The sequence below is a fragment of the Phoca vitulina genome, unplaced genomic scaffold (genome assembly GCF_004348235.1).
Source record: "Phoca vitulina isolate PV1807 unplaced genomic scaffold, GSC_HSeal_1.0 scaffold12, whole genome shotgun sequence".
NCBI classification, from domain to species: Eukaryota; Metazoa; Chordata; class Mammalia; order Carnivora; family Phocidae; genus Phoca; species Phoca vitulina.
The window spans coordinates 25,050,097-25,062,324 of NW_022589715.1; the positions used below are offsets into that span (position 1 = coordinate 25,050,097).

The 12,228-nt window shown below is 54.9% G+C and overlaps 1 protein-coding gene across 15 annotated transcripts in view; it reads right to left on the reverse strand.

Moving 5' to 3' along the window:
* Window positions 1-12,228, reverse strand: part of DYSF (dysferlin) — a 202,959-nt gene that overhangs the window by 81,133 nt on the left and 109,598 nt on the right. For all 15 annotated transcript variants that reach the window (XM_032410734.1, XM_032410730.1, XM_032410732.1 and 12 more), the window contains 2 exons: window positions 5,473-5,566; window positions 4,865-4,942 (listed from right to left, as the gene is read on the reverse strand). In XM_032410734.1, the coding sequence (XP_032266625.1) occupies window positions 4,865-4,942; window positions 5,473-5,566 (172 nt within the window). The remainder of the gene's footprint in view (window positions 1-4,864; window positions 4,943-5,472; window positions 5,567-12,228) is intronic.

Consider the following 12,228-nt stretch of genomic DNA (forward strand, 5'->3'; position numbering starts at 1 on the left):
CAGACCACCAGGATAGGAGACAGGGCAGGCAGCATCATCCCACTCATCAGAAGAAAGAGCTGTGCCCCATGAAGACAAAGTTACTAGCCCATGCTCACATGTGACCAGGGCTAGACCCCCTGATTCCCAGTCTAGTGCTCCTTCCACCATGCCATGCTCTTTGGGAAAGAACCCTTAAGAGAGAGGGGAGTAGTGCAAATGAAAACTATAATATAGCAATTTTTCCTATTAAATTAAGAAAAATTGTTTGGAATTATAAAACCCAGTGTTGGCAAATATTTGATGAAATAGGTACTCTCCTTTATTGCTAGAAGCAATTCAGGAAAGCAGCTGGGCAGTATGCCCTAAAAAAACGTAAAAATGTTTATACCTTGCTTCCTATATTCCTGGGAATCATCCAAATTAGCCAAAAAGCTGTATGTACAGAGATGTTCACTCCAGCATTATTTGTAATCCAGCATTCATTCACTCTGTAATTATTGACTGACCAGCACGTGATGGGTAAGCACAGTACTAGGGATATGAAAATGAAGAAGACACAATCTAGGCTCTCAAGATCATGACCACTGGTTGGAAATGGTAACTATAGGGCAGTTATAATCCAAGGTGATGTGCAACTTACTCAGGGAATGAATACAGTGCTGGGGGCGGGGGATACGCCACAGAGCCTGGCAGTATCAAGTCAGTCATCCCAAAGGGGGTCTCCTACCCTGAGTCTCCAGAATAAGGAGTAACCAAGGCACACCAAGGGAAAGGGGGCAAGCTAGACATCTAGCACGGCATGCACGAAGACACCAAAGAGCATGGGCTTTTGGGAGACAGCAAGTAGTTGGTCTGGCTGAGGGGAAGAAGGGAGCGCCCGGGGCAGTGGGGATGAAAGAGGGAGGAGGAGATAGGGCAGCTCACAAAGGTCCCAGATCCGAGCTGAGCAATCTGGACTGAATCCTACAGATCAGTGTTTCCCAAAATGTGTGCTTCGTAAACGTGAGTTCTCTGGGGAGCTAGCGAGTGCTTAAACAAGTCAAACAGGCTCCTTTCCTGCAGCCATCCCAAAGCCTCTCAATGCCACTGTGCATTGTAAATCTGGAAGCGTGCAGTGTTCCCCAGTCTCCCTTGCTCAGGAACCCTGTTTAAGTGGAGCATTTCACAAGCCTCCAATGCACTTTGGAAAACAGCTCCATGAGCTCAACGGGAGAATTCCCCCAGCCAGAGCCAACCTTAACAGAAAGCCATGCTTCAAGAGGGAGTGGGCCACAACCAGAGTCCAGACATAGTAAGCCCCAAAGCAAGAGCTCCCCAGCTCCACCCAAGACAGAGTCTGGATCGGGGTGAAAACTAAAGCACTCTCCCCACCGAGGTGACCTCACTGTGGCCTGCCCTGGAGTAACACCTCTCAGGACCACCTTCCTGGCACACATCTTTGATCTCCCAGGAACCATGAAGCCAACGAAGAGGGCACAGGACCTTCTGCTGTCTTAACAGATACCCCACTCTGGTAAATTAGTAACTTGGCATCTAGTCTACTTACCGCCTCTCATTTACTCGGTTAACCAAGGCAGGCCCCCTGAGCCCACTGACCTGTGAGACCCTCCAAGAGGAGTTTCTGACTCCCCCAGGCTAAGGGCCGTCTTCTGATACGTAGCGACCTCACAACAGAGCTGCCCATGGGTTGTCCGTCTTAATGGGAGCTCTGTAAGCAGAGCCTGTGTTTCCCTCAAACCACAGCTCTGGCTCCCAGCTAGAGGAGGGAGCAAAGCAGAATGCCCTGGGGAACAGTTTGGCAAAGCAGACAGGTTCCTTCCTGATTTCCTTTAAGAAATATCAGTCTCCAATGAAGAGCGGCTCAGCTCAGACTGTGGTTTGAGGAACCGATGCTGCCCATTAGATACAGTGTGGAGGACACACAGTGATCTCTAAGTCCTCCAGCATCATATCTTTTCCGTTCAAATGGAATTCAGCGCATACTGTGGATGCTCACGGACTAGGGGCAACCCCACCCAGTATCAAAGAGAAGTCATTTGAATTGAGCATCAATTTACATTTCTTAATGCCGAATTGCTACCCAGGCCACGCAGCCTCACAGCCACAAGCCACACACATCCTTCCAGTGTCTGGAGAATTGAGGCTGGCTATATATTCAAACCCCACCTGAGGCAGAGCCCTCAGGCAGCCTGGACAGAACATCTCCACAAGCCTCCCTTTCCTGCCTGAGTTTAATATTATTCAACAAGTGTTTCCTAGGCAGGTCTTATGTGTCCCATCCCCCCCCAAACCCTTGGCCAGAGAGAAGGAAGCAGACACGGCCCCAGCCTTTGGGCAGCCCCAAGACCCACCCCTCAGGGGACAAGTGAGGAGCACAGCTCGGGGCCATGGGAGCCCACCGCTGCAGGAAAGGCCCAGAGCACCACAGGTCAGAGTCAAAGGAGCACCTTCTGGAAGAGAGCCCTCCCTGCCCCAGACACTCAGCAGGCAGGCTGGAGGATGATCCCAGCAACAGACGCTGCGCTAGACCCTCCCCTGGCCCCAGACATTCTGGATTCACACATGAGTTTCCTCTGAGAAGTGCCAGCCGGTGGCCACGCACAGGCTCCGGCCGCCAGCCACCCCAGGGTCAGTGCCAGCGGAGAAATTGCTTTGGTTTAGGGTTTGGGAGTGAAAATAAACACTCTGGGTTTTATAGGTTCACCCATGTTGGCAGCTGGTCAATCAGGCCTTTCATTCAGAAGCCAGCGGCCTCTGAGGAAGCCCTGGGCAGTGCCCTCAAAGCTCAAGGGATGTTTATCTGGGGGAGGGGGTGGGGCTGGGATGGAAAGTGTGACATCTCCCGCAGGCCAGCGCCAGGCTGACCCTGCCTGTGGTCCCCCGGGGGTGCGTGCCGCCTCCCAGCACGGGTTCCTTGGGACAAGGGGCTCCCTCCCTGCAGCGTCCTCAGCCAGCCCAGCCCAAGGAGGACAAAGGCCCCCCACTCTTCGCCACGTGCCCACACAAGCCCACCGCCTGCACCCCTACCTCTCACGCCCCACCAAGGAAGAAGCAAGGCTGTGGATGATGAGTCCACCTCTTGTCTCTCGGCATACATTCCAATGGTCAGCAAGCATTCTGACAGGTTCCCAGCAAGGGCCAGGTGCACGTATCCACCCCTGGCCCACCAATCCCTGCATGTGGGTTTTGCATATGCTTTTCAGAGTGTGCGTCAGGACCCGGGACCCAAAGCACGAAGAGAAATTGCTCCATCTACCATGTGCCTGGCTGCCCAGGGCTGGAAAACAGGTCACTGAGAGGAGAGAATGCGGGGGAAACACAGCTGCTGGGGGTGAGGCATGAGGGTGGTCCCCCATGTTGGGGAGGAGCAGGGCCCAGAGGAGGACAGGCAGGTGGCTATGAGCTACAGTGCCATCCTAGGAACAGAAGGTCACTGTCACAGAAGAATTCACTTCTACTCAAGTAAGTAGAAAGCACTTGGAGTGTGGTATGTCACTTGTCAGCTACTGGACCTCAAGCAATTTAGTTAAGCTATCTGCATCTCCGTCTCCTCACCTGTAAAGTGGGGACGCGAAACTCCTACCTCACAGGGGAGATAGGAGGGTCACATGCACCGAGGCCAGTAAAATTCCCCGGGCTCACAGTGAGAACTCAGTCAGTGTTCGTTCTTTAGACCAAGTGCAGGTTCAAGGGCAAGACAAAGCCCCTTCCTGGAGGAGCTCACAGTCATAGTGGGAAAGACAGACAGCAATTGATCTGCGCAGGGGTCAGGGCTCTGAGAGAGGTGTTGGTGGGGAGCTGGCCAAGTGTCAAGGAAGGACCAACCATCTGGGCTTGGGGCGGAGTCAGAGCATCTGGGCTGGGTCTTAAAGAATGAGTAGGAGTTTGCTGGGTTAAAAGTAGGGAGGGAATGCATTCTAGGCAGAGAAAACACTGAGTACAAAGGCCAGGAAGAGCTCCACAAACATTGACAAAAGTTGGTGAGGCCAGAACTAATGGTTAGAGGTGAACTAGGGAAAGATGCACCTGGCAAGGTCCACAGGGGTCCGATCCACAAAGGAGCCGTCTGCCAGGCTGAGAGCTGGGGATTTCTCTCCCAGGGTCTACTTTGGAAATCAGAGCAGTGACATGACCAGATGTCTCTGAGGCAATACGGAAGGTGAGGGGGGCCAGGACATGAGAAGGGATGAGGCCAATTCTCAGGAACATCTCCAAGAGAGATTCAGAAGCCAGAATCCACAGGACTGGATGACTGATGGTTTCCAAACTGAGAGACAATAGACATGTGCTAATGAGACGCCAGGACCGAGGTAGGCAAGGAGGGGAGGGCTGGATCGGGGGAGGGAGGCACAAGGAGTTCCGTTTGGATGGGAGAACTGAGGAGCCAGTGAGGCATCCAGGGGGAGATGCCTAAGACGTGGCTGGACTCAAGGGGCTCCCATGAACTAAAGGCCTGGAAGCTTCTCTGACATGGGTGGTCCATGGAGCCAGGGAAGGTGAGGGCACCCCAGTGCCCGGAGAAGGGGACACAGACAGACCGTCAGGACCATCAGACTTAGAGGGTTGGGGACCCCTGAGTTGGAGCAGGGAGAGCTGCAGCAGGAGGCTGCAGGAGACCCCAGAGAGAGAAGCATCCTGGGGGTCAAGGCCAGAGGGGCTTTCAGGAGATGACGGTCAACAAAGCCAGACCCTGCAGAAGGGTCAAGCAGGCCACCTGAGAACCAGAAAGCACAGTGACCCTGCCAACGCCAGCCACCTCCACAAATCCCACAAACACAGCCACAGCTCCCACACACAGGAGAAGCCTGGGCCACGTTCCCGAAAGTCTGTTGGCTCAGCAACGAGCTCTCAATCCCTGGTCCCTGAATCCCCTCCCACCTACCAGAAAAAGAGTCCTTGTCCATCGAGGGCAGGTCCCGAGCCTGGTACATATAGCAGCGTAGGTGGTAACGGTTCCCATCTGCACCAAGGAAGAAACAGAGATGCCAAGTGAGGGGCTCAGGGTGGCTAAGAGCTGCGGCTGGGCCGAGGGGAGAGTCTACCCTAGGAAGGGCAATAGATGAAGGGTCTGAGCCATAGAAAAGGCACATGTCACACTTTGCGGGAGTGAGCCGCTCACAGGATCAGAACAGACCACAGCTCAAAGGTAGACACCTGAGTGTCGTGTCCTTGGGCCTGGTGAGAGCTGGGGAGAAGGGGATGGACGAGAAGCCAAATAAATGATGGGGGCAGCCAGAATGCACAGGGCCTTGAACGCCTGATCAGAAGCAGAGAGTTGATGCACACACCTCACGTAGATGGATGTGCGCATGTGCACACAAATGCACGTGCGCACATACATACCCCCACAAAAGACACCCACCACAAAGCACGTAGACTCAATTCTCCCTAGCCCCCCATAGACACCTGACCATATAACCCCATACAAACAAGCATAAGGTTATACACCCGTCCACATCACCCTTATAGACACCTCCAAGCGTCACTTACAATCAAAGATGCAGGAAATCGTGGGTCTGTTCACGCCAAAGTTCAAGGTGGACACGGACATGGAATCTTCACTCCTGTCATCTACCACGCCGCCCTAGAGACACAGAGCTGGTCATGACCAATCCTGACCTCAGAGCCGGGGGGGAGGGGGGGCGCCAGGGAGACGGGCGCAGAGAGTTAGGTGCCCGGGTCAGGAGACCTCTAGACAACACTCCTCAGCTGCTGAAAGCTGGGCCATCAGCCTCTAATTTTACTCTAGTGTGGCCCATTCCCCTACAGCATCCCCAGACTCCACTGTCAAGTCCACAGGGAAATTGTTCTCCCTCTCTCGTGGAGACCAGACACACCAGAATGGAATTCTGAGTGATTCTGGCCCAAGAGGTTAGAGCCTGCTAGAAGGAAGGACTCTAGGGGAGAGAATCCAATGCGGATTTTCCTGCTGGGATGAGTTGAGAGAAGCCAAATCTGGAGGCCCCAGGCCACCATCTCTGTCCACACCCTGCGTATCTGGACACTGGGTCCTAGCTCTGGGAAAAGCTACACTGTATCATCGCCACCTCTCATCAGCCCCCACTGAGCTGAGGGTGGAAGAGGGTGCAGGCTGTGACCAGGACAGGGACAGAAGCAAGAGGCAAGGCAGGTGTGCCCTCGGGCTCAGAAGCCAGTCTGTCAGTGTACTGCTCATCAAACTAGCCAGTAAGTCCCCTCGCTTTGTCTTCATTCGCACTGGGTTCTAACCGCTGGGCCATACTCCAGCTTCCTTGGGCCAGATGCCTACCTCCCAGGTGTATCCAGCGCCACCTCTGCCCCTCATTGGCGTCCTGCATGGTTTGGGGAGCTCAGGGACCCAGCAGGGATCAAGGCCCCCACCAGAATAGGAAATGTGCTGGTTACTTCACAGCCCAGCCTCCAAACTTGGCTTTCTTGGCAAGCCCACCAACATGCTATGGCCCAGAGCCCAGCAGAGGGACTGGGAGAGCTGGGCAGTGTTCCCATGCTGTCCATTCCCTCTGCAGCCAGTCTGAGAGATTTCTCCAGGTCCCTAGCCTCTCTCTCCCCCACTGTCACCTGCCCCGCCCCCTTGCCCAGTTCCTATTCCCAACACACAAGCACACACACCCTTGTATGTGAATGGAAACTCTGGCCTCACCACCAATGGCCTGTTCATCTGGCCCGGGCCCACCCAGGGTGGTCACTTGCCAGGACTTTCCACCCTGCCACCTGGCCACAACCATCTCCCAGGAATCTCAACCTCTCCTACAGGCCTAGTGCCTCCAAATAGAAGACGCATGGCCACTTCCGCATCCTCCTCTCCAAGCCACGCCCACCCTCAGGGCCCAGTCCCAGACCCCTCATCAGAGAAGCCTCCCTGGGTGCCTGCCTTCCCACTGTTGATCTGCCCACACCCAGAGCCAGAACCAGCATCACTACCCAGAGCCCAAATCCTTTGCTGGCCCTCAATACCTGAGGGGTCCTGATCAGACCTCAGGTGACCTGTGCCATTTTCCCATTCAACACCAGGGCTTCCCTCCCACAAACCCAGCCCTCAGCTTTAGGCAGGCCATGCTCCTCGAAGCTGGCCAAGACTCACACCTGCTCCATCACAAGCTCTTGCTGTTCCCTAGTCAGAAGTGCCATTGATCATCCCAATCCCCCCCCATCTTCAGGGTATCTTAGGACACCCAGGGAAAGCCTGCCCTGGTCACTCTGGGTTAACATAGAAATGCATCCTAAAGGTGGGCCAGGTCTTCCTCTGCTCCATACCTGCAAAAGGGCTCATAAAACACGCATGCAGGAAAGATGTGTTTATCTGCTCTTCCAGCAGTCTCACCAAGGTCCAGCTTCAACCAGGTAGTCTCTGGCTCCCACCACAGGACACCCCCACAGAGACCCCCTTCCTCTGACAACAACTTCAACACAAGCTCTAGAACCAGATTGCTGGGGCTCCAATTCTGGTCCTGCCATTTATTGGCTGTGTGACTTTGGGCAGCTTGCTTAACCTCTCTGAACCAGTCTCTGTAAATTTGGAATAATTCTACAGTATCTATCTCAGAGAGTTGCTATGATTGTTAAGGAGATACATTACATGTTGTTCTTAGCACACCCCCTGGCACATAATAAATGCTCAATAAATGTTTGCTAGTAATGATCTTATGAGAGAAATAAGGCACAGGTGGGGCAGGGGCAGGGTAGGTCATAAACTATAAAGCTTGCAATTATTCTCAGGGGTGGTATTCATATACCTCATATTTGTTCAAAATTATTCCAGAAGCTGGAAAAGTGGACATTTCAGGAGCCACAGCCCTGGGCAGAAATCAAAAGCAATCAATCAAGCAATCAGTCTCTCAACACATACACACACACACACACACACACATACACAGACACACACACACGGGAAAGCAGGATAAGAGAGAGGGGTGTCATACTATAGACAGGGAAAGACCCAAAAGCCACCACACCTGAACTGTCTCCTGAGCAGGTGTGGACCCCAGGCATGCTGGGTTCCCCCCAGAAAAGGCATTTGGCCTGGCCATGCTACACTGGCATCCCGCCAGAACATGCCCACGTCCAGCAGCTAATGGCTCCCAGTTTCAGGATCTGCAAGGCCGCACATAGGGCTGGACCTGGGGGGCCCAGCAGGCCACCCCAGGCGTGAGGTGTAGGACGCCAAGGAAAGCAGATCAGAACACTGGAAACAGGGCTTGATCAGCCCTCCATGCAACAACCCATAGCACGTGCAGCCCAGTGCACCTTGGTTGGGGGGGAGGGGGTCCAGCCGGAGGCAGGGCAGAAGGCCTAAGACCCTGTGGCCCCTCCACCTCAGCTGACAACACACTCATGCCCCCATGAGTCGGGCGCTAAGGTGAGTGAAGGGAAGGAAGCTGCGCCCCATAATGCCTTTGCCCCCTCCCAGTACCTGCAGGGACCTCCGTGCTCGCTGCTGGCTGCCAGGGCACATTCCCACTCACCTCGCACCTCCTCCAGATGGCCTCCCCTAGCCGCCTCCCAGAAGCACCACTCCCACCAAAACGCCTCTGTCTGGGGCTTTGGCAGCAATTTCTGGGTCTCTGTCCAAGGGCAGTCTGCCCTCCTGTGATCAGAAAAGGTGTCCCCCTCCCTGGGATTTCCACGAAGGCAGGCGCCAGGTATCTCAGGCCTAGCTCAGTGCTTGGCCCACAGCAGGCCCTGGCCCTGAGAAATAATGTCCTTCAGAGAGAGGAACCACTGTCCCCTTGGGGAAGGCCCCTCACACTGCCTGAGCTTTTCCACCTGCCTCCAGAATGGGGGATCCACAGGGCTCTCCGCACCCCGCAGCCCCCAACCTGCCCCCCAAGTATGGACCTGCCTCCTCCTTCCCTTCCCCCCAGCTCAAAATGACAGATGGGGCTTGCTGAGAAGAAGCTGAGAGAACCAGGAGCCCTGCTGAGGACACCCACTAAGTTCAGTCCCTCCCAGCGGAGCCCTAGCCCTGTAACCGCCCTGGTTCCCAGCCTGGGCAGAATTCTACCCACACCGTTGGCTGATGTCTTCCTATCCTCCAGCCCACTGACCTTCGCAGGGGAGGCTGGGCTCTGCATGCTTCCTCTTCAGACCCTGGGAGCAGACGGGGAGGTCAGCTCTCCCTCCCAGCCCAGCTGTGGCCTCTGAATTGAGTCTCCAGCAGTCTGGACACCCCCAAACACCCCCATCCCTGATGACTTTCATGCTCAACCCAGCTGAAACCCTCTGGGGACCCCTTTCTTGCCCCCCAGGCGTCCTGCATGTTGGTCTCTCTGCCCCTTTCTTTCCCTTTTTCCTAGGTGTCTAGCCTCTTCCTCAAGGTCTCTGTGCAAGGATGAGTAAGCCCCCCACCCAGGTGCTTCCACGGTGCCCTGAACCTCCTCTTACCACATCTAGCACCCACCTCCACCATTGACCACCAATGTACCCTCCCACTGAGAGCTCTGGGAGGTTTCTGTCATACGCCCAGCTCCGCCCACACACAGCAGGTGCTCAGTACACACCTGGAGAGCGGTGAACGAAAGAAGGAGGTCACCTAAGGAGAGAGCAACAGTGTGAGCTAGGGGCATAGCTAGTGAAGAAGGTCAGCCTGTCACCCAGGTCCGGGGATCAGTCTGTACAATAACAGATAATCCCATGTCACACTTCCTTCACTCTGAGGTACATTTTGGTTTTCAAGTGTAGACATGCAAGGGTCACACTCTGGAACTTCTCTCAAAGCAAACAATGAAGCCCCATGAAAATCTGGTTTGGGAGCTTCTGGAAGGTCCCTGCTTCCTGTCAGTCCTTCCCTCCGTCTTGTGCATTGTTGGATATTTAGCAGCATCCCTGGTCTTGACCCATTAGATCCCCATAGCTTCCTGACCCTTTAATTGTGACCACCAAAAATATCTTTAGACATTGTCAAATGTCCCCTGAGGGACGGGGTGGGGGATAGAAATTGCCCTCAGTGGAAACCCACTGGTGAAAACTGAATGCAGTGAGGCGCTCCCGCCCCGCCCTTGGCAGGTTCCTATAGCACATAAGCAGCACTCAGTAAGAGGTGCTCGTGGTGTCAGTTTCAATCTTTCAACTCTCCATTCTCATGCTACAACACCTTCCCCCTTTCATCTCTTTTTTCTTTAAATTTGGAACCCATCCTCTTCTTTCTGCCTCAGGGCCTTTGCACGGGCTGTTCTCGCCACCTTGAATGCCCTCCCAGGTGAGCTAACTTGAGCTCTTCCCTCAGTCACCACTGAGGCCTGGATACCACTGTGGCAGCCATGCCTTCAGCAGCAGCCCCTGCTCAGCCTCTCCTAGCTCTCTCCTGCATCCACCTCTCCATGTGTGTGGGCAAGGCACACACGCTCCTCTCTCCCCTGCGCCCAGCCCAGCATCAGGCACTTAGTAGTCATCCAATGAAGATTTGTCACAGAAAATGAATCACCAGCATTCCCTGCCCTCAGCCACGTGGGCAGTGTTCAGGCCTCGGGTCTCAGGGGAAGGGTCAGGAAAATGCACATCAAACAGCACCCTCCTTCCCTCAGGGGGCTCAGAGTAAGATGTTACTACAGAAAGAGCAAGGGATATGGTTTCAGCACCCCCCCACCGCCCCCGTGGGGCCATCTCTGGGGTGGAACAGAATGGGGTGGACCCTCGGAAGGTCCCACTCAGGAAAGCTTCCCGGAGGAGGGGAAAGAGAAGAGTGTTGGCACAAGGGGAGCAGCAGTGTGCTGGATGCCTACGCCCCTAGAGCTCAGGGGAAGACTCAGCGAAAGGGGCAAAGTTGGGGGCAGGGCAAGCTAGGAGAGGAAGGCTGGCTTGTTTCTGCTCTCGCTCGGAGCCCTGGGCAGAGAGAGCCAGGCTGCAGTGGCAGCTGATGCCTTGCTTTCTGTCCCCCCTCTTCCCCCCGCCAACTCCACGCACTCGCTCTTCCCCAGCCCCACCAGGCCCCGGGCATTGGGTTTCCCACAGCCACATTCCTGCCTTCATAGCTCATGCCGATGCGACTCCCAGACTGTGGTCTGTGGCCACACACTCCATCTTGGGGCTAGCTGTGTAAGGGATCCTGCCGGTCGCCCAGGGGACTGGGCAGCATCCAACCCGCCACTGCCCGGCTGGCGGCCATGGCTCCCGGGAAGAGCCTGAGCTTAGGAGTGCGAGGAATTCTCTCCCTCCCAGATGGTGCAGGGCTGCCCCCAGGGGTTCCCAGAGCCAGTGGCCAAACCCACCTTATCTGCTGAGGACTCCTGCCCCGGGGCCTTGGTGTGGCCACGACACCAGGAAGAGGTGGGCAGGTTCTGGGAAAAGAAGCAGCCTACAAAGGGAAGGGGACCCCATGGCCCACCTAAATTGGGTCCAAGACCAAGCACCAGACCGCTATCGTGTCTGAAATTCCCCCTGTCCCACTGGTTGTCTGTCACACACACACCTCCTCCCTTTGGCAGTGGTGCGACACCTCATCCATACGGGGCCCAGAGATCTGGCTCAGGATCTACAACCCAGAGGCAGGACGGAGGATGAAGGGGCAAGACCAGCGGTGGATGCAGCAAGAAGACAGGCTGAGCAGAGGGTCCCTGGGGCTGAGCAGGCAGAGGACAGAGCCCCCGCAGCCAGACCATGATGGTCAGGAAGGAAACAACAGAGCCTCGGCAGTATCTCAGGGGGCTATCGGGACACCCTCCGTCCCATCAGAGTCAAGCAGGTGGGTCTCAGGGGCCAGCCGCCCTCCTGGCTTCCCGGGAAGGGCTCAGTTCCAGTGCCTGATGGACCCAGAGAGCACAGGGGACAGAGCTATTGGGAAGAATGCACTATACCACTCTGCTGCTACTATCTCTTATGTAAACAGGACCAGGGCGCCCAGAGCAGTAAGGGCTGGAGCTGGCCCACATGGCTCAGAAGAGCAGATTAGCAAGCTTTCAGGCATATTGCAAGCTGGCTGTTAAACACGGCCATTTGTAACAACTGAATCATATAAACTTATAATTATGGAAATTTTTTTTAAAAACAGAGGTGATAAGGGCACCTGGGTGGCTCAATCAGTTATGCATCTGACTCATGATTTCGGCTCAGGTTGTGATCTCGGGGTGATGGGATCAAGCCCCGCTTTGGGCTCTGTGCTGGGCGTGGTGCCTGCTTGAGATTCCCTCTCTCCCTCTCCCTCCACCCTTCCCCCACCCTCTAAAATAAATAAATCTTTTTTTAAAAAGGTGATAAATACTCAAACTCATCACTTCTTAATTATTTTACTTTTGACTATTGTTCCGCTCCTGA